General features: G+C 42.7%; 2 protein-coding genes across 2 annotated transcripts in view; one reads left to right on the top strand and one right to left on the bottom strand.

The window, feature by feature from the left end:
- Positions 1-6,408, top strand: part of abca5 (ATP-binding cassette, sub-family A (ABC1), member 5) — a 28,078-nt gene extending 21,670 nt beyond the window's left edge. Inside the window, exons 27-35 of the mRNA XM_047608825.1 lie at positions 264-355; positions 1,247-1,422; positions 2,708-2,783; positions 2,872-2,966; positions 3,245-3,364; positions 3,570-3,722; positions 4,198-4,277; positions 4,355-4,410; positions 4,978-6,408. Coding sequence (XP_047464781.1) covers positions 264-355; positions 1,247-1,422; positions 2,708-2,783; positions 2,872-2,966; positions 3,245-3,364; positions 3,570-3,722; positions 4,198-4,277; positions 4,355-4,410; positions 4,978-5,118 — 989 coding nt within the window. The 3' untranslated portion in view covers positions 5,119-6,408. The remainder of the gene's footprint in view (positions 1-263; positions 356-1,246; positions 1,423-2,707; positions 2,784-2,871; positions 2,967-3,244; positions 3,365-3,569; positions 3,723-4,197; positions 4,278-4,354; positions 4,411-4,977) is intronic.
- A 2,095-nt stretch (positions 6,409-8,503) lies between these two features.
- On the bottom strand, positions 8,504-23,230 carry LOC125022768 (protein NLRC3-like). The gene is made up of 12 exons (XM_047609696.1): positions 22,952-23,230; positions 21,670-21,772; positions 20,962-21,087; positions 20,729-20,857; positions 20,420-20,498; positions 20,048-20,276; positions 18,051-19,845; positions 17,796-17,969; positions 10,661-10,859; positions 10,392-10,543; positions 9,404-9,450; positions 8,504-9,183 (listed from the first exon to the last, which is right to left on the bottom strand). The coding sequence occupies exons 2-12, from the start codon at positions 21,735-21,737 to the stop codon at positions 8,624-8,626; spliced, it is 3,558 nt and encodes a 1,185-aa protein (XP_047465652.1). The 5' UTR covers positions 21,738-21,772; positions 22,952-23,230; the 3' UTR covers positions 8,504-8,623.
- Positions 23,231-23,902: the final 672 nt, after the last annotated feature.

Genomic DNA, 23,902 nt, shown 5'->3' with positions numbered 1-23,902 from the left:
ACATGTTTACATGGACATTACTAGGAACCAGATATGAGACCAGGAACCAGATATGAGACCAGGAACCAGATATGAGACCAGGAACCAGATATGAGACATTCATTGATCTGGATTTAACTCAGGGACAATAAAACACTTCTCGTGTCCTATGATAAAACTCTGGGGTTGAACAGTTGCGTTTCCAAACGTTTCAGTGAGAGTATGTGAAGGTTAAACCCTGAGAAGTTAATGAGGATGAATTTGAGCTGCTGTTTGTTTTTCAGGGGAAGTCCTTGGACTGTTGGGCCCCAATGGAGCAGGAAAGAGTACCGTGATGCACATGTTGTCTGGAGACACCGACCCCACCGCAGGACAGGTACCAGGTGTAGATAGAGTCTGTAGATGGAGTCTGTAGATGGAGTCATAGAGTCTGTAGATAGTGTCTGTAGATAGTGTCTGTAGATAGAGTCTGTACGTAGAGTCTGTACGTGGAGTCTGTAGATGGAGTCTGTAGATGGAGTCTGTAGATAGTGTCTGTAGATAGATACTGTAGATGGAGTCATAGAGTCTGTACATAGAGTCTGTACATAGAGTCTGTAGATGGAGTCATAGAGTCTGTAGATAGTGTCTGTAGATGGAGTCCGTAGATAGAGTCTGTAGATAGAGTCTGTACATAGAGTCTGTAGATAGTGTCTGTAGATAGAGTCTGTAGATACAGTAGATGGACTTTAATGATCCACGGGGGAAATGACCTGGTCTCAGTAGCTAACACAGAGCTCTCGTCATAGGTGATAGAGGAATTAGGATGGATTTAGTTCTAGTTTTTAGGATGTTTCTGGGTCTAATCTGGTCCACACAATGAATTGACAAAGTGCTAAAGTGACACTGAAGATATTAACTTTAGTGAGAGTTGTGGACATGAGACAACACTGAGACCTGGAACTAAACAGAAACTATGCTTCTCTTTCTTTAGAGGCTGGATTAAATTATTAAATATAAACTCTTTTAAAATGTTCTTCTTTCCCCTAACACAAAGGGGAACATCTGGAGTGGTTGTGGTTAGTTGTTGTTGCTTATAGTTTATTATTGTGTTGTGTTACATTAAACTGGTCTGAATGTGGCCCTGGACTAGAATGAGTTGAATGAAGAAAGAAGGGCTCTAAAGCCTCTGGTTTCCTCTCAGGTGACAGGTTCTTTGTTTTCTAACCTCCTGGTGGTGGCCAGGTATCAGAGTGCATCTCACCTACATCCAGCCTTTCATGTCCAGGTGCTGATGGGGGACTACAGCACTGAGTTCCATCCGGTGGACCATCCTCTGGAGCATGTGGGCTACTGTCCTCAGGTGAACCCTCTGTGGCCCAGGATCACTCTGCAGGAACATCTGGAGATCTACGCCGCAGTCAAAGGTCTGAGAGGCCAGGACGTACCGGGGATCATCACACGGTGAGAAACACAGGCAGACAACAGCATAGGTTCAACAACCTGGATGTGGTCTACAGGGGAGGGAGGGGAGGAAACAGGGTTCTCTAGTCTCTAAAGCTGGATTTCCATACACACTGTACCTCTACACCACTCACAACTCACAACCAGTGAACGAAAGAAAACAACCGTTATGCAGCTATGAGCTTCTATCAGAACTCAGTGAACCTAATAAAAGATAAAACTTAGCGGTGTGATGGATTCAAGGCAAGCTTCCTACCGGCGTCCCCTGGTCTGTGGCCGTACATAACGTCCATCTCCTCAGACCATTTCAGGACCTTTCAGTCAGCACCACTCGTATTGTTTAGCCCCTTGGCTGCCGGAAAATAGTTTCTCCTTCACTTGTTTTACCGTCCTGATAAAGCCAAGTTTGTCCATCTGATCCGCGATCCGCTGGAAAACCGTGTTGTTCTGAGAGGTCCCGTCCAACTCCCACTGTGAACTGTCCCAACAAGGACAGAAAAGCCTTCACCTCCGGCTTGGTCCACAACGAAAGCAAGAATTACTTTTCCAGTCATTAGAGCAGAAAGTTTAAAGTGATCAGCTTAAAGTCAAAAGTCTCTAGTCTCTAAAAAGTACCCAGAAAACTATAAACTATCCCTTTGGCCTTGTTCCGCCCACCTACTGGTAATGGAAACGGTGATTTAAAGTGGGCGATGTATGGAAATCAGGCTTTAATTACCTTCTGAAAGGACCACAACAGTAACACAACTCAATAACAGCCTGTAAGTAACGACAACTACACACTTCTGGGTCTACTCTAGTCCTGGGTCTAGTCCTGGGTCTAGTCCTGGATCTAGTCCTGGGTCCAGTCCTGGGTCCAGTCCTGGGTCTAGTCCTGGGTACAGTCCTGGGTCTACTCTAGTCCTGGGTCTAGTCCTGGGTCCAGTCCTGGGTCTAGTCCTGGGTCCAGTCCTGGGTCTACTCTAGTCCTGGGTCTAGTCCTGGGTCCAGTCCTGGGTCTAGTCCTGGGTCTAGTCCTGGGTCTACTCTAGTCCTGGGTCTAGTCCTGGGTCCAGTCCTGGGTCTACTCTAGTCCTGGGTCCAGTCCTGGGTCCAGTCCTGGGTCTAGTCCTGGGTCTAAACCAGTGGATAAATTAGAGACAGAAATTATTTTCATTGATAAATTCCTTCTGTGTAAATTCCTGACTCTGTGATTTTCTGCTGTGATTGTTGTTGTTGTGTTTGTTGTTGTTGTTGTTGTTGTGTTTGTTGGTGTGATTGTTGTTGCTGGTGTCGTTGTGTTCAGGGTGGTGGACGCTCTGGAGCTGCAGGAACATGTGAACAAACAAACCAAGAGTCTGTCAGCGGGGCTGAAGAGGAAGGTGAGGACACGGTGGACGTCCTCTGTCACAGTTCAGACTTTAGAAGAACTCCTTTAAAGCCTCATGTGTGTTTGTGGTTTGGTTGCAGCTGTGCTTTGCTCTGAGTATGATCGGGAACCCTCAGATCGTCTTACTGGATGAACCCTCCTCAGGGATGGACCCCAAGTCCAAACAGCGCATGTGGTCAGATTTACTTCTTGTTTGTCCGATTCTTTAATTGTTTGAATGGAATAAAATAAAATCTGTTATTACTATTAATTCTGTCTGTATCTGCTCTGGTCTCTGAATATGTTACTGTTTCTGCTGAATGAGATACTACCCACTTCTAGTCTAGTTCTTCTTCTACACGATGTGTTTTTATATCATCCTATCAGAACCTGTCTTCATCCTGACAGTGATGGGGACGTCCCTACTCACTGGACTCTTTGTCCTGTCTCCTGTCTCCTGTCTCCTTCGTCCAGGAGAGCCATTCGTGCTGCGTTCAGGAACCGAGAGCGTGGAGCCGTCCTCACCACCCACTACATGGAGGAGGCTGAGGCCGTGTGTGACCGTGTGGCCATCATGGTGTCTGGACAACTCAGGTATGTCTCACAGCGTCCTCCTCCTCACAGCGTCCTCCTCCTCACAGTGTCCTCCTCCTCACAGCGCCCTCTTCCTCACAGCGCCCTCTTCCTCACAGCGTCCTCCTCCTCACAGCGTCCTCCTCCTCACAGTGTCCTCCTCCTCACAGCGTCCTCCTCCTCACAGTGTCCTCCTCCTCACAGTGTCCTCCTCTCTGTCCTCCAGGTGCATCGGCTCCATCCAGCATCTGAAGGCTAAGTACGGCCGAGGCTACAGCCTGGAGGTGAAACTCAGGGAGGAGCTGACGGAGCTCAGACAGGTGGCGCTGTTGCACAAGGAGATCCTCAGAATCTTCCCCCACGCCTCCAGACAGGACAGGTCAGACTCGCCCCTCCCACCTCACACTAGCCCCTCCCACCTCATACTAGCCCCTCCCACTCAACACTAGCTCCTCCCATCTTTATGAATTCGTTGATATGTTTTTAATGTTCCTGAGTTAAATCCAGATGAATGAATCTCTCAGATCTGGTTCCTGGTCTCAGATCTGGTTCCTGGTCTCATATCTGGTTCCTGGTCTCATATCTGGTTCCTGGTCCTTAAACTAATGTAAACATGTATTTGTCACATTAGAACATCAGAGCTGATTCAGACACTTGTCCACATCATCACATTAGAGACATTAGGACACTTGTTCTTCTTCATGGTTGCTAATAAACCAGTGTAGACCACATTAGACCCTGATCAGACCTGATGATGGTTCCTGGTTCCCCGTCCAGGCTTAGAGGCAGAGTTATGTGATGCTGTGACCAGGTGTGATCTGACTTGTCCGTCTTCCTCTGTTGTTCCTCTGCAGCTTCGCTACTCTGATGGTTTATAAGGTCCCCATGGAGGACGTCCAGTCTCTGGCCAAGTGTTTCTCTCAGTTAGAGAGCGGTGAGACGAAGACACACTGAGACACTCTGGGACAAACCTCGTCATCATCTCACACTAATTTATCTTTCTGTCTTCAGCCAAGCAAAGCTTCAACTTTGAGGAGTACAACTTCTCCCAGTCCACTCTGGAGCAGGTAGGTGATCAGGATTAATACAGGATTAATACAGGTAATCAGGATTAATACAGAATTAATACAGGATTAATACAGGATTAATACAGGATTAATACAGGTAATCAGGATTAATACAGGTAATCAGGATTAATACAGGATTAATACAGGATTAATACAGGTAATCAGGATTAATACAGGATTAATACAGGATTAATACAGGATTAATACAGGTAATCAGGATTAATACAGGTAATCAGGATTAATACAGGATTAATACACGATTAATACAGGTAATCAGGATTAATACAGGTAATCAGGATTAATACAGGATTAATACAGGTAATCAGGATTAATACAGGATTAACGCAGGTAATCAGGATTAATACAGGATTAATACAGGTAATCAGGATTAATACAGGATTAATACAGGTAATCAGGATTAATACAGGATTAATACAGGATTAATACAGGTAACCATGGTGTCTCCTGTCTCTTGGTGCCTCATGGTGTCTCATGCTGTCTCATGGTGCCTCATGGTGTCTCCTGTCCCCTCCTGTCCCCTCCTGTCCCTCGTCTCTGGTCCTCCAGGTGTTCATGGACTTTGCCAAGGAGCAGGAGAAGGAGGAGGAGGAGGTGGGTTCTCTCAGCACCACCTTCCAGTGGCAGCGTCTTCGTCCAGACGTCTCTGTGTCCGTCCAGCCTCCCGACAGCGTTGTCCACCAGCTCTGAGTCTGGTCTGATGACGGCGTCCTCCTGGACAGACGTGGTCCTCTGTCTGGATGTGGGGACCCATGGACGTCTTTCTAAAGTCTTTATCTGCACAGGGAGTGGGGACAGAAACTCTAATAATCTACCAGTGATATATTTATGCTTTATAATCCTGTCACCTCCTCTCACACATGGACACTCCATGAGCACAGACAGTTACTGGGGGACGTCTCAGCGTCCACATTCAGGCTGGACACACTGGACACACTGGAGACATGGCCGTCCTCTGGAGGGACCACTACATGTAGCACAGCAGCCTCTCCAGACGTTAGACAGAGCCCAGAGAACAGCTCGGCTTTGGAACTCGGACTGTTCTGTCTAGATCTCTATAGATCTACATAGATCCTCTACATAGATCTAGACCTATAGATATATCTACTGCCTCTGCTTAGGTCTCTGTAGGTCTAGGTCTATGTAGATCTTTGTAGACCAGGTCTATGTAGACCAGGTCTATGTAGACCAGGTCTATGTAGATCTATGTAGACCAGGTCTATATAGACCAGGTCTGTGTAGATCTAGGTCTGTGTATATCTAGGACCAGCTCTGGCTCCTCCCTTCCTCCCAGCTGTGTGTCATTGACTGTGTGTCATTGACTGTGTGTGTCACTGACTGTGTGTGTGCTGTGTGTGTGCTGTGTAGCAGGTGTGTTGAATCGTAAGTGTGTGACGAGCTGAGACATGTGAGGTGGGTCTGAGCAGACCTCCAGCTCATCAACCACCTTCAGGCCTCAGCAGCAACTCGCTCCACTCATTTGCATGAATTAATTGTGTGTCCGAGCTCAGACCTCCTTCAGTCTGTTGTGTAGAGGTTGTAATGGAGAGGACTGAGGCTCCAGACCTGGATCTAGAGGACCCCCTTAGTGACATGTTGTCCTTTAAAATGTGACAAGTGAAACCTTGTGACACTGGCAGACTGTACAACACTGGCTCTGAGTGCAGTACAACATGTTTTGTTTCTTTTCCACTGACACAGTGTAGTGTTTGTGTTCCAGTTCCTGTTGTGTGTCACTAACATGTGTCGTGTGCTGTAGACCAGAAGACCGGGGCTCAGTGGACGCTGGAGCGTTTGCAGCAGGTTTCTTTGACTTTTCCTGGTGGTGGTAAAATTGCACTATTTCTGGGAAGTTTTCTAACCTTTCTTTCTATTATGCAAACTTTGTAAGACACTCAGCACTGATTTTATTTTTTAAACTGGTTTACTGTGTCTGAGCGGACATGTGACCTTTTTATCAATAAATGTTCATCCTCCTCATCCATCCTGTTTCCTCTTTTTAACAAACTGAATGGAACAATAACATCAGTGAAAGGATCAACAGGGTCTGATCACTTATTACAACTTTAATCTCCTCCATTGTTTTCTACACGTTCACATTAAAAGAGATCAGCTCATCTGGTCCCTCAATATATAATATAATATAATATAATATAATATAATATAATATAATATAATAACTGAGCTCCTAGTCCAGCGCCTCCTGGTGGATCATTAGTTCAACAAGTTACTTATGAGCAGCTTCTCGTGTGTAAAGACAAATCCTGTGGATGTGGAGAAGATGTTAGTCTGGTGGAGAATCTCGTCTCGTCTCGTCTCATATTGACTCGTGTGGTGTCAACCTTTCAAAGCTGCACTGAAGACTTGGTGGAGGTGACTCAGGGTTCAAACAATAAAGCACTTCTTTTCTTCATGGATAATTTATTAAAGATAAAGGACAACAAATAATCCCTGTGGTTGATTTTACTAGAAAACCAATAGAGTTGATATATATTACTATCAAAACTCAAATACTAATCAGAACCAGAATTACTTTGTTGATCCAGGGGCAAATTACTTTTCGTTACAGCAGCTCCAACCCAAAGTACCAGTGTTAAGAACAAAATAAGAACAAGTAAGAGAATGAATATAGGAAACATATATATAACAATATGTACACGTATAAGTGAAGTTAACCTGTTGCTCTTGTTGGGACTCAGCCCGTTCATAATGGAGGACAAGGCCACATGGCTCCTTTGGTCTCAGGACAAAGCAACCAGCCTCCATCTTTTCCACTGTCTGAGCTCACACACACACACACACACACACACACACACACACACACACACACACACACACATGGTCTCACACATCCACACACACACACACACACACTCACACACACAAACCTCTACACTGTAGAACTCTTAAATCCTTCAGGTTTGCTACTATTAATAGGGCACCACTGTTTGTGATTATTAAGTTAATTATTAAACGGGTTCTGTGTTAATAGTTTACCTTCATGAGAATGATTCTTGGTAAATTGTCTGTCTGGTGCCCCAAGGTGGACTTAATGTTAATTATATATTAATGTTTCATAGTAATTATTAATATTTCAGTATGAATATTTTACTAATCTGAGCCAATAACCCACCTGAGTGGACCGTAAATAGCGCCCTCTAGGTCAAATAGAGCCTGATGTTTATGGTGCATAACCTGGACCTGCTCTGTCTGTAGGGGGCAGTGTTTAACATAAACGGTGCTTCCATGAGAGGCATCATATTCTCCATATTCTTACTGACGTATATTTACACCATAGATGCGCCCGAACACAACACTCTACAGTCAAACATTACTGCACATGGTGAGAATATATAAGCACATATATACAAGTGTATGAAATAATGAAGTTTAACATGTGTTATTGTTTATAGTTATAAACATTACTGCACATAGTAAAACCAGAGGCCCCTAGTATACAGCCACCTCCACTAAGACCTGTGCTCATCAAACTGTTCAACCTCTCAACTTCAGACACAAAAGGCTCCACACACCTGGTTCATCTCACCTGATTATCAAGGCAAAGAGTGGAGGGAGGAGCCATGTTCAGTCATTATTTACTTCATTTAACTATTATGGCTCCAACAACGAGTGTGAGGAAAAGTCGTCATGAGAGAAAAATAATCTCATAGTTGTAGATTGTAGCTGAGTCTCTTTTAAACAGTTACACAAAGAAAAACAATGAAGGACATTAAAGTTGATTCAGTAAAGTTTTAATAAGTGATGAGATGATGATGAAGTCCTGTTGATCCTTTTATATCTGATTATTTATTGGTTTAGACTGAACTGAGTTTCATTAAGATTAATGATTAAAAACCAAAGGTTGATTAATAACGATGATGAACATTGATTGATATAAAGGTGGAGTAGAGACCAGAGTTCATTAATGTCTCATGTCCATTCAGACACAGGAGACACAGCACACAGTAAAACACAGCTTAACAAAATAATATTCACTTCCATCAGTCCAGGATTATCCAGATACACGTTAGCATCAAAATCCACATGTTAGGAGATTATTTCACTACTTCTAAGATAAAAACATATTCTGACATGAAATCACAGTCAGTGATTCATCTGTGAACCAAAGAGAATCCACCATCAACATTTAAAGCAGAGTTGAAGCTGCTGTCACTTTAAAGACTCTCCTTCCTTCCTACAGAGACACTGAGGAACCAGACCAGACTGTAAATCCAGGATAGAGAGGTTGAGTGAATGTGGTGTTGAAGGTGTGGAGGTGGATCAGTTTGTTAGAGGAGACTCTGTAGAAGGACAGAGTTCCAGCAGGAAAGTCCACATACACTGAGACTCTGTGAGAGACAGAGGACGAGGGGATGGATATTGGTCTGTTATTGTGCCAGACAGAGTAACCATCATCAGAGCAGATCAGACTCCAGGACTGATCATTGCATCCAAACACACAGTCCTTTATGTCTCCTCTCCTTCTGATTTCTCTGTAACTCACTGATATATCAACGTCTCCTCTCCTACTGATTCCTCTGTAACTCACTGATATAAAAACCTTTCCTCTCCACTCAACCTCCCAGTAACATCGACCAGTCACAACATTTCTACACAGCAGCTGGTTACAGTTAAATCTGTCTGGATGATGAGGATATGGCTGCTCCTCCTTCACACATGTCACCTTCCTGTTGTTGTCAGATAGTTTGATGAATCTATTGACTGAGTTTGTGTCGACTTCAAGTTCACAGAAATCTGATGGAGAGAAAAAGACACAACACAGCTGCAGTTTAACATGTGACACATCTGATGGATTTATTCTTTCTTTACTCACTGATCTGTTGTTCATTCATAGAAAGTTTAATGGTGATACTTTAGATCAGGATTCTCTTGTCAGTGATGATTAAATGAATAAATACCACAACTATCAGCTTTGATTTTAAACTGACAGTTTGTCATCATTAGTCAAACTTACACTTCCTCACATCAGGTTTTAACCTCTGCTCTCCACCATGGTCCATCCTGGAGGAACAAACACACTGTTACAGCTGCAGCTTGTTATTTCTGTTGTGTATTTGAAACCTAACCAAGCTGCCTGATGCTGCTGGACCTGGAAGCTCCACCCTCTGACATGATTGGTGCCGTCTACTGGGATCCTGCCGATCCAGACCTCGCTCCACCCTTGTTCCTGATTGGCTGTGCTTTATGTATGTATCCTGTAGATCGTAGTGCCTGGGTTTTCTGCACTTTGGGGCAGGATGTGACCAAAGCCTAAATTTGGACCTAACTATAGTGTCTGTATTCTAGTTTTGTTCTGTTTGTGAAGAGTGGCCAGGTCGTAGATTAGTTTTAGGCAGATCCTGCTAATTTTCCACCACTGGTAGGATTTTCCTTTGTATTAGACACACTAGGTGTAGTGATGCTACTTGTTGTTTGTTTTCTTATGTTAGCTTAGCAAGTAGCTAACCTTTAGTTGTTTTCTGTATTGCTTTGAACAGCATCCACCGACCTTCTTTCCTGTTTTGTTGTGTGTTAATTAAGTTACGCTACAATAAACTACCCAAAACCTTAACGTCTGGTTATGTTGTGTTGCTCCACTTTTCCCTGGCGAGCCGGAGCGTAACACACATAAAGAAGGATTTTCATCCAACATGAGTCCTAACTGATGTTTAACATGAAGGAAGGAAGAATATTCATTTGATGTTGTGGAAACATTGGTCCAATGATGGAGGAAGATGGAATTCACTGAATCACTGAGGTGACAGAAGATTAATCTGAACTCTGATATCTGTTTATAGTTTTACATCAATCCATCAGTAGATAGTTTTTGTATATTTCACTACAAACTAAAAGTGTAAACGTGTTAATGGAGGAGGGTTCATCCTCTGAGGACCTCAGTAGCTCCACAGAGAGAAGACGATGGACAAACCTACACTGTGTGAGCTCCTGTTGTGTGTCCATACCTGAGAGTGTCCAGTCTCCAGAGTGGGTCCTCCAGTCCAGCAGACAGCAGCTTCACTCCCTTGTCTCCTGGATGGTTGTAGCTCAGGTCCAGCTCTCTCAGATGGGAGGGGTTGGAGCTCAGAGCTGAGGCCAGAGAAGAACATCCTTCCTCTGTGATCAGACAACCTGACAGACTGGAGATAGAAACATATCAGAAACTCAAGAAGAAGAAGGAAAATCCTCCACATGTTGAACTTGTACCAACATGAACCTAAATCAGGATTTAACTGATCAACAAGCAGCTGTATCCTGACCTGAGAGTTTCCAGTTTACAGTGAGGACTCTCCAGTCCAGCAGACAGCAGCTTCACTCCTGAATCCTGCAGGTTGTTGTTACTCAGGTCCAGCTCTCTCAGACTGGAGGACTGGGAGCTGAGAACTGAGGACAGAGCTTCACAGCTTCTCTCTGAGAGGTTACAGCTGCTCAGCCTGAAACATTCAAGGTTCATATGTTAGAATATTGATCTTAACATTAAATGTGTCTCATGTCGGGGGACTTCCGGCGGCGCCATGTTCATGTAGGACGCAAAAATTGGAGCTCTGCTGATTAACCAACTTACCAAATCGATATATTAACAAAACTCAGCAAAAACATTCCTAACGAACACCACAAAGTCGAGCGCTGGCGACAGACTCGCCAGATATCACTTCAGAAACAAAGAAGGAGATGAAAAAACGTCGGAACCAGCTGATGGTAACAATCCTGCTAATCCCGAGAAGCTGGTACCGCCGGGAATAGTTTGGAGGAGATGCTTCAGGTTATCGCCCAGTCGAACCGAGAAATACGGGGAGACATTCTGCAGATGAGTGCCGACGTAAAGGAATTTAAAGGCCAATCCAAGGAAGCATTCACACGGCTTGAAACATCAGTTGGAAGTTTAAGTGCACAACTAACAAAGTTGGAAAAGAGAGTCGTTGACGCAGAGGAGCGTATAACAACCACGGAGAAGCCATCGGCTTCCTTCTGCAGCGAGAGGCGGAATGATTTGAACGGTGTGAGGATCTTCAGAACAGACACAGACGGCAAAACCTAAGGCTGTATCAGGTTCCCGAAGGAAGCGAGGGGAGAGACATGTCCGCCTTCATTAAAAAACTACTGCCGACGGTGCTGACTAATCTGCCACTAACCGAAGCCGACATCAGGATTGAGCACTTATGCCAAAACCAAAGAAAATGACCCGCCTCGCTCCATCGTGATGAAATTCGCGGACTACACAGTGAAGGAACAGATCCTGCAGCAAACCTGGAGACAACGCACAGTGAAGATGGGGGAGAAGCAGATCTACTTTGATAATGACTATTCGCCGGAGCTACAGAGGAAACGCGCTCAGGTCAGATACGTTGTGAAACAGCTGAAGGAGAAAAACGTTAAAGCGAAGTGGATGTACCCAGCCCGACTGAGGACGATGGTGGGATCGGAGGAAAAAGCTTAAGCTTAAAAAGCTTAAGGATTTCAACATCCAGGTCGGAGTTGACGAGCGGGATAAAGTAGAGCGAGAGCTGGCCAGACACAGGTGTGAGACACGGGCGGGAGGTTAGCATGCTTACAGAAGAAGAATGCAGGGTTTTATTCCCTTCAAGTGACTGGGAATGTTGAGCAAAAAGTAAGGTTTTTCTATTTCATGAAGACAGCTATGAGCAGCTGGCAATAATTTACTGTTAATTGGTCTTACTACCCTCCAAGTACAGTGGTGTTGTTGGGCAATACATATCTTTTTTTCTCTTATTAATATATATTTACACTTAGCTGAGTCCAGAATGTAACGATAGCACATTATCTGGTGGTTTTGGTTCGTGGCATCAGTTGCAGTTGACTCATGAGTGATTTACACTCAGCCACTGTACGGCCACAGCAGTTAACCCAACGGAGTGGGTCCGCTGCACAATGTGACATTATCCCGGAGGGTTCCCGCCACCCTCTGCCCAGTTCTACACGGGGACTGGCCACTAATGGAGACAGCTGAGGACTTGGAAGCCAGGTTGTTGTGTTTGATTTCTGATGTTCTTTATTGGAAATGTACATAGTTTCTGTTCTTTTGTGTGTTACTTCCTTGACAACTGATAGGACTTTTACAACAGGTGATGGTGCACTTGACATGTATAAGCTGACTACTCATGATAGTAAGGATTAAAAGAATTGTAATATGGATGGTTTGACTGTAGTTAGCTACAACATAAAGGGTCTGGGAAATCCAATTAAAAGAAAGAAAATACTTAACCAACTCAAAGCTTTGCAATGTTCGGCCGCAATGTTACAAGAGACACATCTCTCTGAGGCAGAACACCTGAAATTAAAGAGGGAGTGGGTGGAACAAATATACAGTGCATCTTACGGAGGAGGGAGGAAAAGGGGGTTGCTATCCTATATAGAAGGAATGTTTTTTTTAACTGTGAAAAAGTATTGAAAGACAAGGAAGGCAGATATATGATGGTGATTGGTACGATTGGGGAAAATAGATTTACATTTTTGAATCTGTATGCACCAAATGAGGATTGTCCTTTTTTTTTTTTTTAAGAAAATAGCCTCCAAACTGGCAGATGAAGGGAGAGGAATCATAGTGGTTGGGGGGGATTATAACTGTACTAAATTTAAGTATGGACCGACTACCTGCTGAGAAGGGGCCTCGAACTAGAAAAGCAGCTACTGTTTTGGGAATGATGGAGGGACTGGGCCTGATTGATGTATGGCGATATCATCACCCTAGAGACAGAGACTATACATATAGGTCCCATGTCCATGGGAGTTACTCCAGATTAGACATGTTTCTTGTTTCAAGAGCTGATGTGCACAGAGTGACAGAGTGCAAGATAGAACCCATCACTTTGTCAGATCACGGTCCCATTAAGATGAAAATAAATTTAGGACAAGAAAAACAATTCAGATACTGGAGACTTAATGTCCCAATACTAAATGACCCCCTAATCCAACAGGAATTACGTGACAAGATAAAAGAATATATCGATAATAATGATAACGGTGATGTTACATCATCTACTTTATGGGATGGTGCCAAAGCTGTTGTGAGGGGACATATCATTCAAATTACATCGAGAATAAAAAAACAAAGAGAAGCCAGGAGACTTGAACTGGAGACTGAAATGATTAGGTTAGAAAAAGAACACAAAATATCGAGAAAAAGGAATACATTAGAATTACTAAAACCGGAGAGGCAAAAACTAGATGATTTACTCACATATAAAGCTGAGGGAATGCTCAGATTTGTGAAAAGAAAATATTATGAAATGGGGAACAAAGCAAGTAGGATATTGGCTTTTCAGTTACGGAAAGCTCAATGGAAACACGTGGTACCTAAAATTAAACACCCCGACACAAACAGAATTACCTCCCAACCAAAAGAAGTAGCAGAGGCGTTTGCTGCATACTATAAAAAATTATATGAAGGTCAAGAATTAATAGGGATGGAGGATAAAATAACAAAACTCCTGGACTAGATCCAATTGAATAGATTGTCACAGGACGAGGCTGAGATCCTATCTTCTCCCATAACAGTACAGGAAATAATAGATAGTATTAGTAAACTAAAGAACAGTAAATCTCCGGGTGTCAACGGATACTCTGGGGAATATTATAAAGTTTTTGTTAATGAAGTAGCCCCAATTTTATGTCAGGTTTATAACTATGCACTGAATGAAAGGAACCCCCCAAAAACCTGGTCAGAGGCAATTATCACGGTCATACACAAAGATGGAAAGGACCCCACTCAATGTACGGGATATCGGCCCATAAGTCTGCTTTGCCAGGATTTAAAAATCCTGACCTCTATCTTGGCAAATAGAATACAAAAACACATCCGTAAATGAGTTAACTCTGATCAAACAGGGTTCATAACCAGGCGGCAGGGCACCAATAATGTCAGACGAGCTCTAAATTTACAATCTATTGCTTCTGGTAGAAAGACTCCATCAATGCTTCTCAGCTTAGATGCTGAGAAAGCATTTGATAGACTGGACTGGACATTTTTGGAGCAAACAATGGCTCATATGGGATTTAACAAAACCTTTTTGAATTGGATCAGAGTGTTTTATATGAATCCGCGGTCAAGAGTCAGAGTTAATGGCCAGTGTTCCGATTTCTTTGACCTGGGACGGGGGACAAGGCAGGGAGATGCGCTCTCGCCAGCCCTGTTCGCTCTTAGCATTGAGCTGCTCGCAGAATTGATTAGAAGTAACCCCGTTATACAAGGAATAAGGGATGAGAGTGGAAACCACCATAAAATAGCCCTATACGCGGACGACATATTATTATTTATTGAAAACCCTGCCCACTCAGTACCAGCTCTTCTACAAAGTCTTAATGAATATGGTCTGGTATCCGGTTATAAAGTTAATCCCAGTAAATCACAAGCGATGATGGTATCTGGGACATGGCCTAGTCAACTTGATGATATTGTGTCCTTTCGCAGATCTAAACAGGGTTTCGAATATTTAGGGATCGTACTCACTCCCCAGGTAACACAACTATACGAGGCAAATTATAAAAAAACATTTGGGATATTTAAAAATGAATTGGCAAGATGGGATGTGCTACCATTATCCCTTTTGGGTAGAGTAGAGGCTGTCAAAATGAACCTACTCCTTAGAATTCTGTTCTTGTTTCAGTCTCTACCAGTCGGGATTCTGACATCAGCCTTTAATATGCTGGACAAGCTTATATCTAAATTTATATGGCAGAATAAGAGACCAAGAGTGAGACTTAAAACACCCCCTCTGGGGAAAGACAAGGGTGGACTTAGCCTCCCCAATTTAAAATATTAGTTTTGGGCAGCACAACTGACAGCAGTGGTAGCTTGGATTAACAATGACATAGAATCAGGATGGGTGAACATAGAGCGGAGTTCGTTAACAGCAATACCTTTATCCACTTTAATGTTTCTAAATAAGCAGCCCCAGAAGAAATTTGAAATTAAAAATGTATGGGTGAAACACACCTTAAAAGTATGGTCTACAGTCCAAAAGAGAATTGGAGGAACAGTTTCCCTCTCAAGGGCTATGCAGATTGCTGGAAATCCAGATTTCCCCCCTCAACAACAGATATCATTTTTAAGAGATGGGCAGGTAGAAACCTGAGGGTTATTGATCAGTTGTTATGTGACGCTGGTGTACAGCCATTCTCATATCTCCAAGACAAATTCCTTCTACCCCAAAGTGATATGTTCCGGTATTTTCAGATAAGGAATTACATCACAAATCATACAGACTGGAATATAATTAAAAATGCTCCAACGAACATAGAAACTTACTTTATTAATATAATTAAGCATCAACTACCCAATAAAAAACATGTCTCCCATATATACAGAAATCTGTTATTAGATATACCAGACAATACTTTTTATATCAAAAACAAATGGGAGCTGGAGTTAAATATTATAATCGAGGATGGGGAATGGGAAACAATGTGCACTGGATGTCATAAAGGTATCAATAGTAACATGTGGAAGGAGTTTGATTGGAAGACGAAGACAAGGTTCTTTAGGACGCCTTCCGGGGTTTCTAAATTTGTAGATAACCCAGCTGCAAAATACTGTTGGAGAGGATGTGGAGTGGTTGGGGACCACTCACACATATTTTGGGATTGCCCAGTGATTCTTCCTTTTTGGAAGGGGGTAAAGAACGAGATAGATAAAGCTCTGGGAATTAATATACTGTTTACCCCAAGTCAGTTTCTTTTCCATCTAGCTCCTGAAGGCATGTACACTAGAGACCAAAAGCACTTGTTACATATACTCTTGATGACTGCTAGGAAAATGGTGACAATAAAATGGATGATTCCACAGCCACCTACAGTGGCACAGTGGACACAGAAGCTGAGGGAAGTGTATGGAATAGAGGCTTTAACTGCTCAACTACAATTAAGATCTGATGTTTTTGTAATGTCTTAAATGTCCACTTATCTATTTATTTATTTATTTATTATTTTTCAGTCATATGTAGCCTATTACTAAGCTCTCTGGGCCCAAAGTTTTTTTTTTTTTTTTTTTTTTTTTTTTTTTTTTTTTTTTGCTCTTGTCTTTAGCACCGTCATACATAACTTGTGATGCTGATACTGTCAAGGAATGTTTGTATTCTCTTTAATAAAAATAAAGTTCCAAAAAAATGTGTATCATGTCAAGATTCCTTTTTTCAGACTTACCATCTACAACTAGTAAAACACTTCCAGAGATTTACAAAATTAATTCTGATAAAATCTTTGTGACGTTAAAAAGGATAAAAATTGTCTGTTCACCTGAAATGATTTGATTCTATTGTATTAAAACATTGTTCTGATTCAGAAGTGAAGAATGTGAGAACTTCACTTCAACAATGAAACCCAGCTAAATGATCCATGAGGCCAGAGGAAACAGATCAGTTGGTCAAACTCCAAGCGTGACTTGAATGAATAAAGTCTTGGATAACTTGTAGTTTTCTACTTGTAAACTCAGACAAACCAAAGTTATTGTGTTTAGTCCTCAACTCCTCAAAGACTCTCTATCTTCAGGTGACCCACAACCATCCTGTAGTTATGTTGCTATAGGTCTAGGCTGCTGGGGGACTTCCCATGATGCACCAGGGCCATATCCTCTCACATCTTCTTCATGTTTCTGACCTGTGGAGCTCCATACAACTCATCTATGGTCCTGGTCTCATCAACCTGCCCAGTCTTCATGACCTGCAGGTATCCACTCCTACCTGAATGCTTCATCCTCCAACCTGCCTATGATTCTATTATTCAAACATTATAGCAGCTAATTCACCTGTGATGGAACAACCGTCACTAAGAGTTGAATGTCCCTATGCTGCTGTTTATCCTCATGAGAGAAACTTTATGAGGTCACTGTTTACCCAACATATGTTTCTACACTAATTATTTTCAATGGTTCCTCTATTGGCAGCTCCACTTTATTCAATAACAACATCTCATGTAACATCCATCACATATATCTTGTTCTCTTGTTTGTATCATGTTGATGCTTCATCAGATGTTTGTATTATCTTGTTCCTCCTCTCAGTCTTTAGACAATTTAGATGCAACATTAATGTGAACATATGAATTACAAAGTTCATACCAACCGGAGAGTGTCCAGTCTCCAGAGAGGATCCTCCAGTCCAGCAGACAGCAGCTTCACTCCCTTGTCTCCTGGATGGTTGTAACTCAGGTCCAGCTCTCTCAGATGGGAGGGGTTGGAGCTCAGAGCTGAGGCCAGAGAAGAACATCCTTCCTCCGTGATCAGACAACCTGACAGACTGGAGATAGAAACATATCAGAAACTCAAGAAGAAGAAGGAAAATCCTCCACATGTTGGACTTTTACCAACCTGAACCTAAATCAGGATTTAACTGATCAACAAGCAGCTGTATCCTGACCTGAGAGTTTCCAGTTTACAGTGAGGACTTTCCAGTCCAGCAGACAGCAGCTTCACTCCTGAATCCTGCAGGTTGTTGTTACTCAGGTCCAGCTCTCTCAGACTGGAGGACTGGGAGCTGAGAACTGAGGACAGAGCTTCACAGCTTCTCTTTGAGAGGTTACAACTGCTCAGCCTGAAGAAGAATCAACATCAAATGTTTTATTTGTCATTTACTAAATGAATCATGTTTCAAATAGTTCCTAAATCCACCTACAGAGCTTTGTTGGAGGCTTTGACCACTGGCAGCAGCCTCAGAAGAGCCTCCTCTGAAGCAGAGTATTTCTTCAGGTCAAACTCATCCAGATCTTCTCCTGATGACAGTAAGATGAAGCCCAGAGCTGACCACTGAGCAGGAGATAGTTTATCTGTGGAGAGACGTCCTGACCTCAGGGACTGTTGGATCTCCTCCACTAGAGAAACATCATTCAGTTCATTCAGACAGTGGAACAGATTGATGCTTCTCTCTGCAGACACATTCTCACTGATCTTCTCCTTGATGTACTGGACTGTTTTCTGATTGGTCTGTGAGCTACTTCCTGTCTGTGTCAGCAGACCTCGTAGGAGAGTCTGACTGGTCTGCAGTGAAAGACCCAGGAGGAAGCGGAGGAACAAGTCCAGGTGTCCATTTGGACTCTGTAAGGCCTTGTCCACAGCACTCTGATGGAGACGTGTTAGATTTTTAAATAGTTTAGACAACAGAGATGTAGTTTGTTGTTCTTCCATCAGGTTGACTCCAGAGTTGATGAAGGTCAGATGGACATGAAGAGCAGCCAGAAACTCCTGAATGCTCAGATGGACGAAGCAGAACACCTTGTCCTGGTACAGGCCTCTCTCCTCTTTAAAGATCTGTGTGAACACTCCTGAGTACACTGAGGCTGCTCTGATATCGATGCCACACTCTGTCAGGTCTGATTCATAGAAGATCAGGTTTCCTTTCTGCAGCTGATCAAAAGCCAGTTTTCCCAGAGACTCAATCATCTTCCTGCTGTCTGGACTCCAGTGTGGATCTGTCTCAGCTCCTCCATCATACTTGACCTTCTTGACTTTGGCCTGAACCACCAGGAAGTGGATGTACATCTCAGTCAGGGTCTTGGGCAGCTCTCCTCCCTCTCTGGTTTCCAACACATCCTCCAGAACTGTAGCAGTGATCCAGCAGAAGACTGGGATGTGACACATGATGTGGAGGCTTCGTGATGTCTTGATGTGGGAGATGATGCTGCTGGCCTGCTCTACATCTCTGAACCTCTTCCTGAAGTACTCCTCCTTCTGGAGCTCAGTGAACCCTCTGACCTCTGTCACCATGTCAACACACTCAGGAGGGATCTGATTGGCTGCTGCAGGTCGTGTGGTTATCCAGAGGCGAGCAAAGGGAAGCAGTTTCCCCCTGATGAGGTTTGTCAGCAGCACATCCACTGAGGTGGACTCTGTAACATCAGTCAGGATCTCAGTCTTGTGGAAGTCCAGAGGAAGTCGACACTCATCCAGACCGTCAAAGATGAACACAACCTGGAAGTCTTCAAAGCTGCAGATTCCTGCTTCTTTGGTTTCAGTGAAGAAGTGATGAACAAGTTCCACCAAGCTGAACTTTCTCTCTTTCACCACATTCAGCTCTCTGAAAGTCAATGGAAATATGAAGAGGATGTCCTGGTTGGCTTTGTCTTCAGCCCAGTCCAGAGTGAACTTCTGTGTTAAGACTGTTTTCCCAATGCCAGCCACTCCCTTTGTCATCACTCTTCTGATTGGTCCATGTCTTCCAGGTGAGGCTTTGAAGATGTCTTCTTGTCTGATGCTTGTTTCTGGTCTGTGTGGTTTCCTGGATGCTGTTTCAATCTGTCTGACCTCATGTTCATCATTGGCCTCTGCAGTCCCTCCCTCTGTGATGTAGAGCTCTGTGTAGATCTCATTCAGAAGGGTTGAGTTTCCAGCTTTAGCAATCCCCTCAAACACACACTGGAACTTCTCCTTCAGACGAGATTTAACTTTACGTCCACAAGGTCCAGCACCAGTTCCTGAACAAACAAGAAATGTAATTAATCAGTGAACTCATTCATTTTAATAACATTTACATGTGACTGTTTTCAGTCCAGTAGAATTCATAGATCTGACTCAGATGTTTGCATCATATTAACATCAGAGTGTAGAAATGTAAACTTGTCCCATGTTTCCTCCATTTCCTCTTTCCATCCAGTTAAAGCTGTTAAATCCTCTTACTGCTCTGCAGACAGTCAGCCAGCTCCTCCTGCTTCATTCTCCTCAGGAAGTTCACTGTCATCTTCAGGAATAAATCTCTGCTGCTCCTCCTCTGCTCTTCATCCTCACCCTCCAACACCTCCTCATCCTCCCTCTGACTCTCTGAGCATTCTGGGTAATCTGGACTCACAACCTTCTGGATCTTCTTCAGCTCCTTCTTCATAAAACTGACCATGTTCTCCTCCAGCAGCTGGAACAGAATAATAATCTCCAGTCACGTTGATGTGAAAGGCTGCTTGTGGTCAGCATGCAACATGAAAACTTCTCCAAGCAGAATGGTAGTTTGTGCTTGTTGAGGTTAGCAGTAGCAGCTGTGATTGAACATTTCCTCACCATGAATATGGAGTCCAGGTCTTTGTGATGCTGCTGCTCAGACTGATGACTGGAAACCACTGAGATCTGTTGCTGAAGTCTGTGGAGAAACATCTTTGATTCAAACTCACTTCTTTAACAAACACACTTTGGTGATGATCATCATTTTATTGATGCCACAAACACAAGATGAGAACAACAAACGCTGCTCTGATGACTGAATGTGGTGTTTAACAGAGGAAACTAAACTACAGATAAACTCTTGACTAAAACATGACAGACTAATCAACACAACTGAATAATGATGAATAGATCTGTGTTCATTCTGACCCTGGATCAGCAGACTTCTGTCCATCTTTGAAGTCAATAGGTTGACCCATAGACCGGTCACTCTTCATGGACACAGCTGTGATTCCAGAGGGATCTGGTCTTTGCTGATGGATCCTGTTAAAACACAACCTGGATCAACATTCTGAGTAAATTCTTTCTGGATTCTTCAGTTTTAATGTTAAATGTTTGATGTGAAGCCCTTTGTTTGTTCAGATAAATGCTGTTTGTCTCACCCTGGATCATCAGACTGGTGTCCATCTTTGAAGGTAACAGGTTCTTTCATAGACCGGTCACTCTTCATGGACACACAGCTGTGTTCAGGAGAATCATGTTTCTGTTGAAGGATCCTCCTCCAAACACTGGATATAATATGTAAATACAATGTTTAATGTTGAATTCAAATAACAGGACAAGCTTCAGGAAACATGAAGGAGTATTTTCCAGCTCTAGATACTGTTCATAGTGTCTGCTGAGGACCAGGTTTTGGATGAGGAGATTAGTTTCCAGTATGTAGTCTACTCCAGGGATTCTTTCCAGAAAGAAGACATGACTTTTAAGAATGGAACCAAGTCCACCTCTCATCAGATATGTGTCCTGCTTGACCTCCGTCTAACTACCACATCCTTCAGATACAATGAGGCTTTCTCCACATCAAACATGGCTGTGTCATGTGTTCTCCAGTGTCACCCACTGTGGTCAGTCTCTACATGAAGGAAGTGGAAAGCAGAGCATTGAGCTCCTTCAAGAGAACAACACCTGCTTCAGATATGTGGATGACACCTGGGTCCAAACCAAGAGCCAACAACTAGAAGCCTTCACAGAACAAATGAGTTGACACAGGAGGATGATAGAAACACCATCTGATGGATGAATGTGTCATTATGTCTCCTGCTGCTAGAATGTGTTCAATACTTGATGAAGTATAAGTTTAGATTTCTTACCCTGGATCAGCAGACTGCTGTCCATGTTTGGAGTCAACAGGTGGAGCCTTAGACCGCTCAGTCTCCATGGACTCAGCTCGATACAGGAGAGTCTTTGGTCTTCCTTTAAACACAGGACACACATTTTAACAAGCTGACATGTTCCTTAGAAACAGCTCTGAACCAGTCATCACATGCTACATTATAAAGGCTCTCTAAGAGACAACAATCAATCCTGGAAATGGAAGAATCATTTCTGTCAGTCACATCCTTCATAGTGATGCTGTGGGGCTGCTTCTCAGCATCATGCTATGGGAGACTGGTCAGAAGTGAAGGAAGGATGAATTCAGCCAAATACAGAGATGTCCTTGAAGAAAACCTGAGACTGGGACCATGGTTCACCTTTCAGCTCCACAATGAGCCCAAACAAAGAGACAAGACAACACTGGAGTGTCTTCACACTCTACACTGACACTTAGACACTCAGAGCCAAACTGGAAGAGACCATTACAACCATTTAAGATGAAACCTACAACACAGTAAAGTCTTCAGATAGTGAAGGCCTCTCAATACTTTCTACTCTGTTATATTTTAAAATGGTGGAAGTTTGGAATCTGTACATCCATGACATATTTACCTTAAATAGAAACTAATGAATCCAGAATGTTAGAGTATAATAATTGTGTTTCATCTGTAAGTTTTCAGTGACTCAGATCTGTTACAATCAAAATATTAACTTTAAAACCTTTAAATTGTCTTTACAGGGTCAAAATAACACATTTATAATCCAACTTTAAATGAAATAAATATGAAGAAATGGTTATGACTCTGATATTTATTATTTCTACTTCAAGTGTTTGATCTGATCTGATTTGATCCAAACTCTAAAATGATGGAAGTTTTCTTGGGACAGATGTTTATTTGTTCTAACGTGGATTCAGATTATTGTGGTTCCACAGCTGAAGCAGAAAGTATTTTATTGGTTTAACAGTGGTGACAATAAATCAGGTTGTGTCTTTATCTTTATTTCTCTTTATGGTTTTATCCACTTCCTGGATGTGTAGCAGCGTTGATGAGAACACGTGACTCAGACACAACTCCTGAACCATAAGTTTTTAAAGGTTGTTTAAGATATTTGAGACTTGTCAAACTGTCTGTGGTTGACAGATTAAAGGTAAACTCTGGAATAATACCTGGTAGCATCTGATAGATATTTGAAATCAGCATCAGGAAACATTTGAGGTGTAAATGTACAACACAACATGATCAGAGTGATCCAGTTAAACATTTCCAGGTTTCTCACCTCAGGTCGACTTCCAGACACTTTCCAGATTCATGTGTTGAGAAGAAGCTGCTCGTTGTCCCTCATTAGTTGTAAAAACTCATCAGAGTGACTTTGAAACCAGTCTGACCTGTAGCAGAGACACAGGAGTTCATCAGCTTCAGTTCTTGTGTTAAAGTTTTGTTCAGTTCAAAGTCCCATCTGATCAGGAACCACCTGGATGTGTTCTTGTCCTGGCTGCTTTAACCAGGACGGATCAGGAGGTATCTAGTGTGTACTTTGTACTGCCAGGTATCCCAGAATGCATTTCATCAGGAAGAGTTTTTACTTGTCTAATGTGAACGTTGTGTACTTGTTGTTGGTCAACACCCCCAGTCAGAGTCAGAGGAGACTGTTTCCTGGTTCCTTCCTCTTACCGGCCTCAGCTGATTGGATGATTCATGTGTTGGAGGCGTGGCTTTGATAAAGGCTGAAAGATAAAGATCTGAGCTCACCATCAGGTTTCATGTGTTTCACCAGTTTTTAACCAGTGTTCTTTTGCACTTCATCCTCAATCGAAGTGTTACCGTAAGAGCATATAAAAACAGCCCTTCAAAATAAAAGCGTCAGTCATTCAATGTTGATTGGTTAATGGTGAATGAATTTCAATTTAATAAAAATTTAAACGAACTAAAAACAAATTGTGTCAAATAATATTGATTTAAAATAGAAAATAACCTCAATATGTCATCTAGGAAATAGCCCATTCTGCTGTGGAATTTCAGAATAAAAGCCCCTTCAATTCTCTAGTATTTGTGTTCGTTTCCGCATGTTGGAAATAGTGATAGAAAGAAACTCCCTGTTTCCAATTAATATTTGACCTATATTTAATATTAAACCACCATAAAAAACTCTTTTCCTGTTTTTCAATAAGAAACCACAATAATACTATATCGTTTCCAGTATTCCAGCTGTAAGACTGGACTGTTAGAT

This window comes from Mugil cephalus, chromosome 16 (genome assembly GCF_022458985.1).
Source record: "Mugil cephalus isolate CIBA_MC_2020 chromosome 16, CIBA_Mcephalus_1.1, whole genome shotgun sequence".
Lineage (NCBI taxonomy): Eukaryota > Metazoa > Chordata > Actinopteri > Mugiliformes > Mugilidae > Mugil > Mugil cephalus.
Note: the sequence above shows the minus strand (reverse complement) of the source record. Positions and strands in the feature narration are given on the sequence as shown.

What these genes read in the sequence shown, in the direction of transcription:
- LOC125022768 (XM_047609696.1), bottom strand. Translation starts at nt 21,737, where the DNA reads ATGGAGACTGAGCGGTCTAAGGCTCCACCTGTTGACTCCAAACATGGA. An exon ending in CAGAAGTCTGCTGATCCAGG is followed by an intron (nt 20,499 to 20,728) that starts GTCAGAATGAAC and finishes GTTTCTCCACAG; the next exon opens with ACTTCAGCAACAGATCTCAG. An exon ending in AAAACCTGATGTGAGGAAGT is followed by an intron (nt 9,184 to 9,403) that starts GTAAGTTTGACT and finishes TCTCTCCATCAG; the next exon opens with ATTTCTGTGAACTTGAAGTC.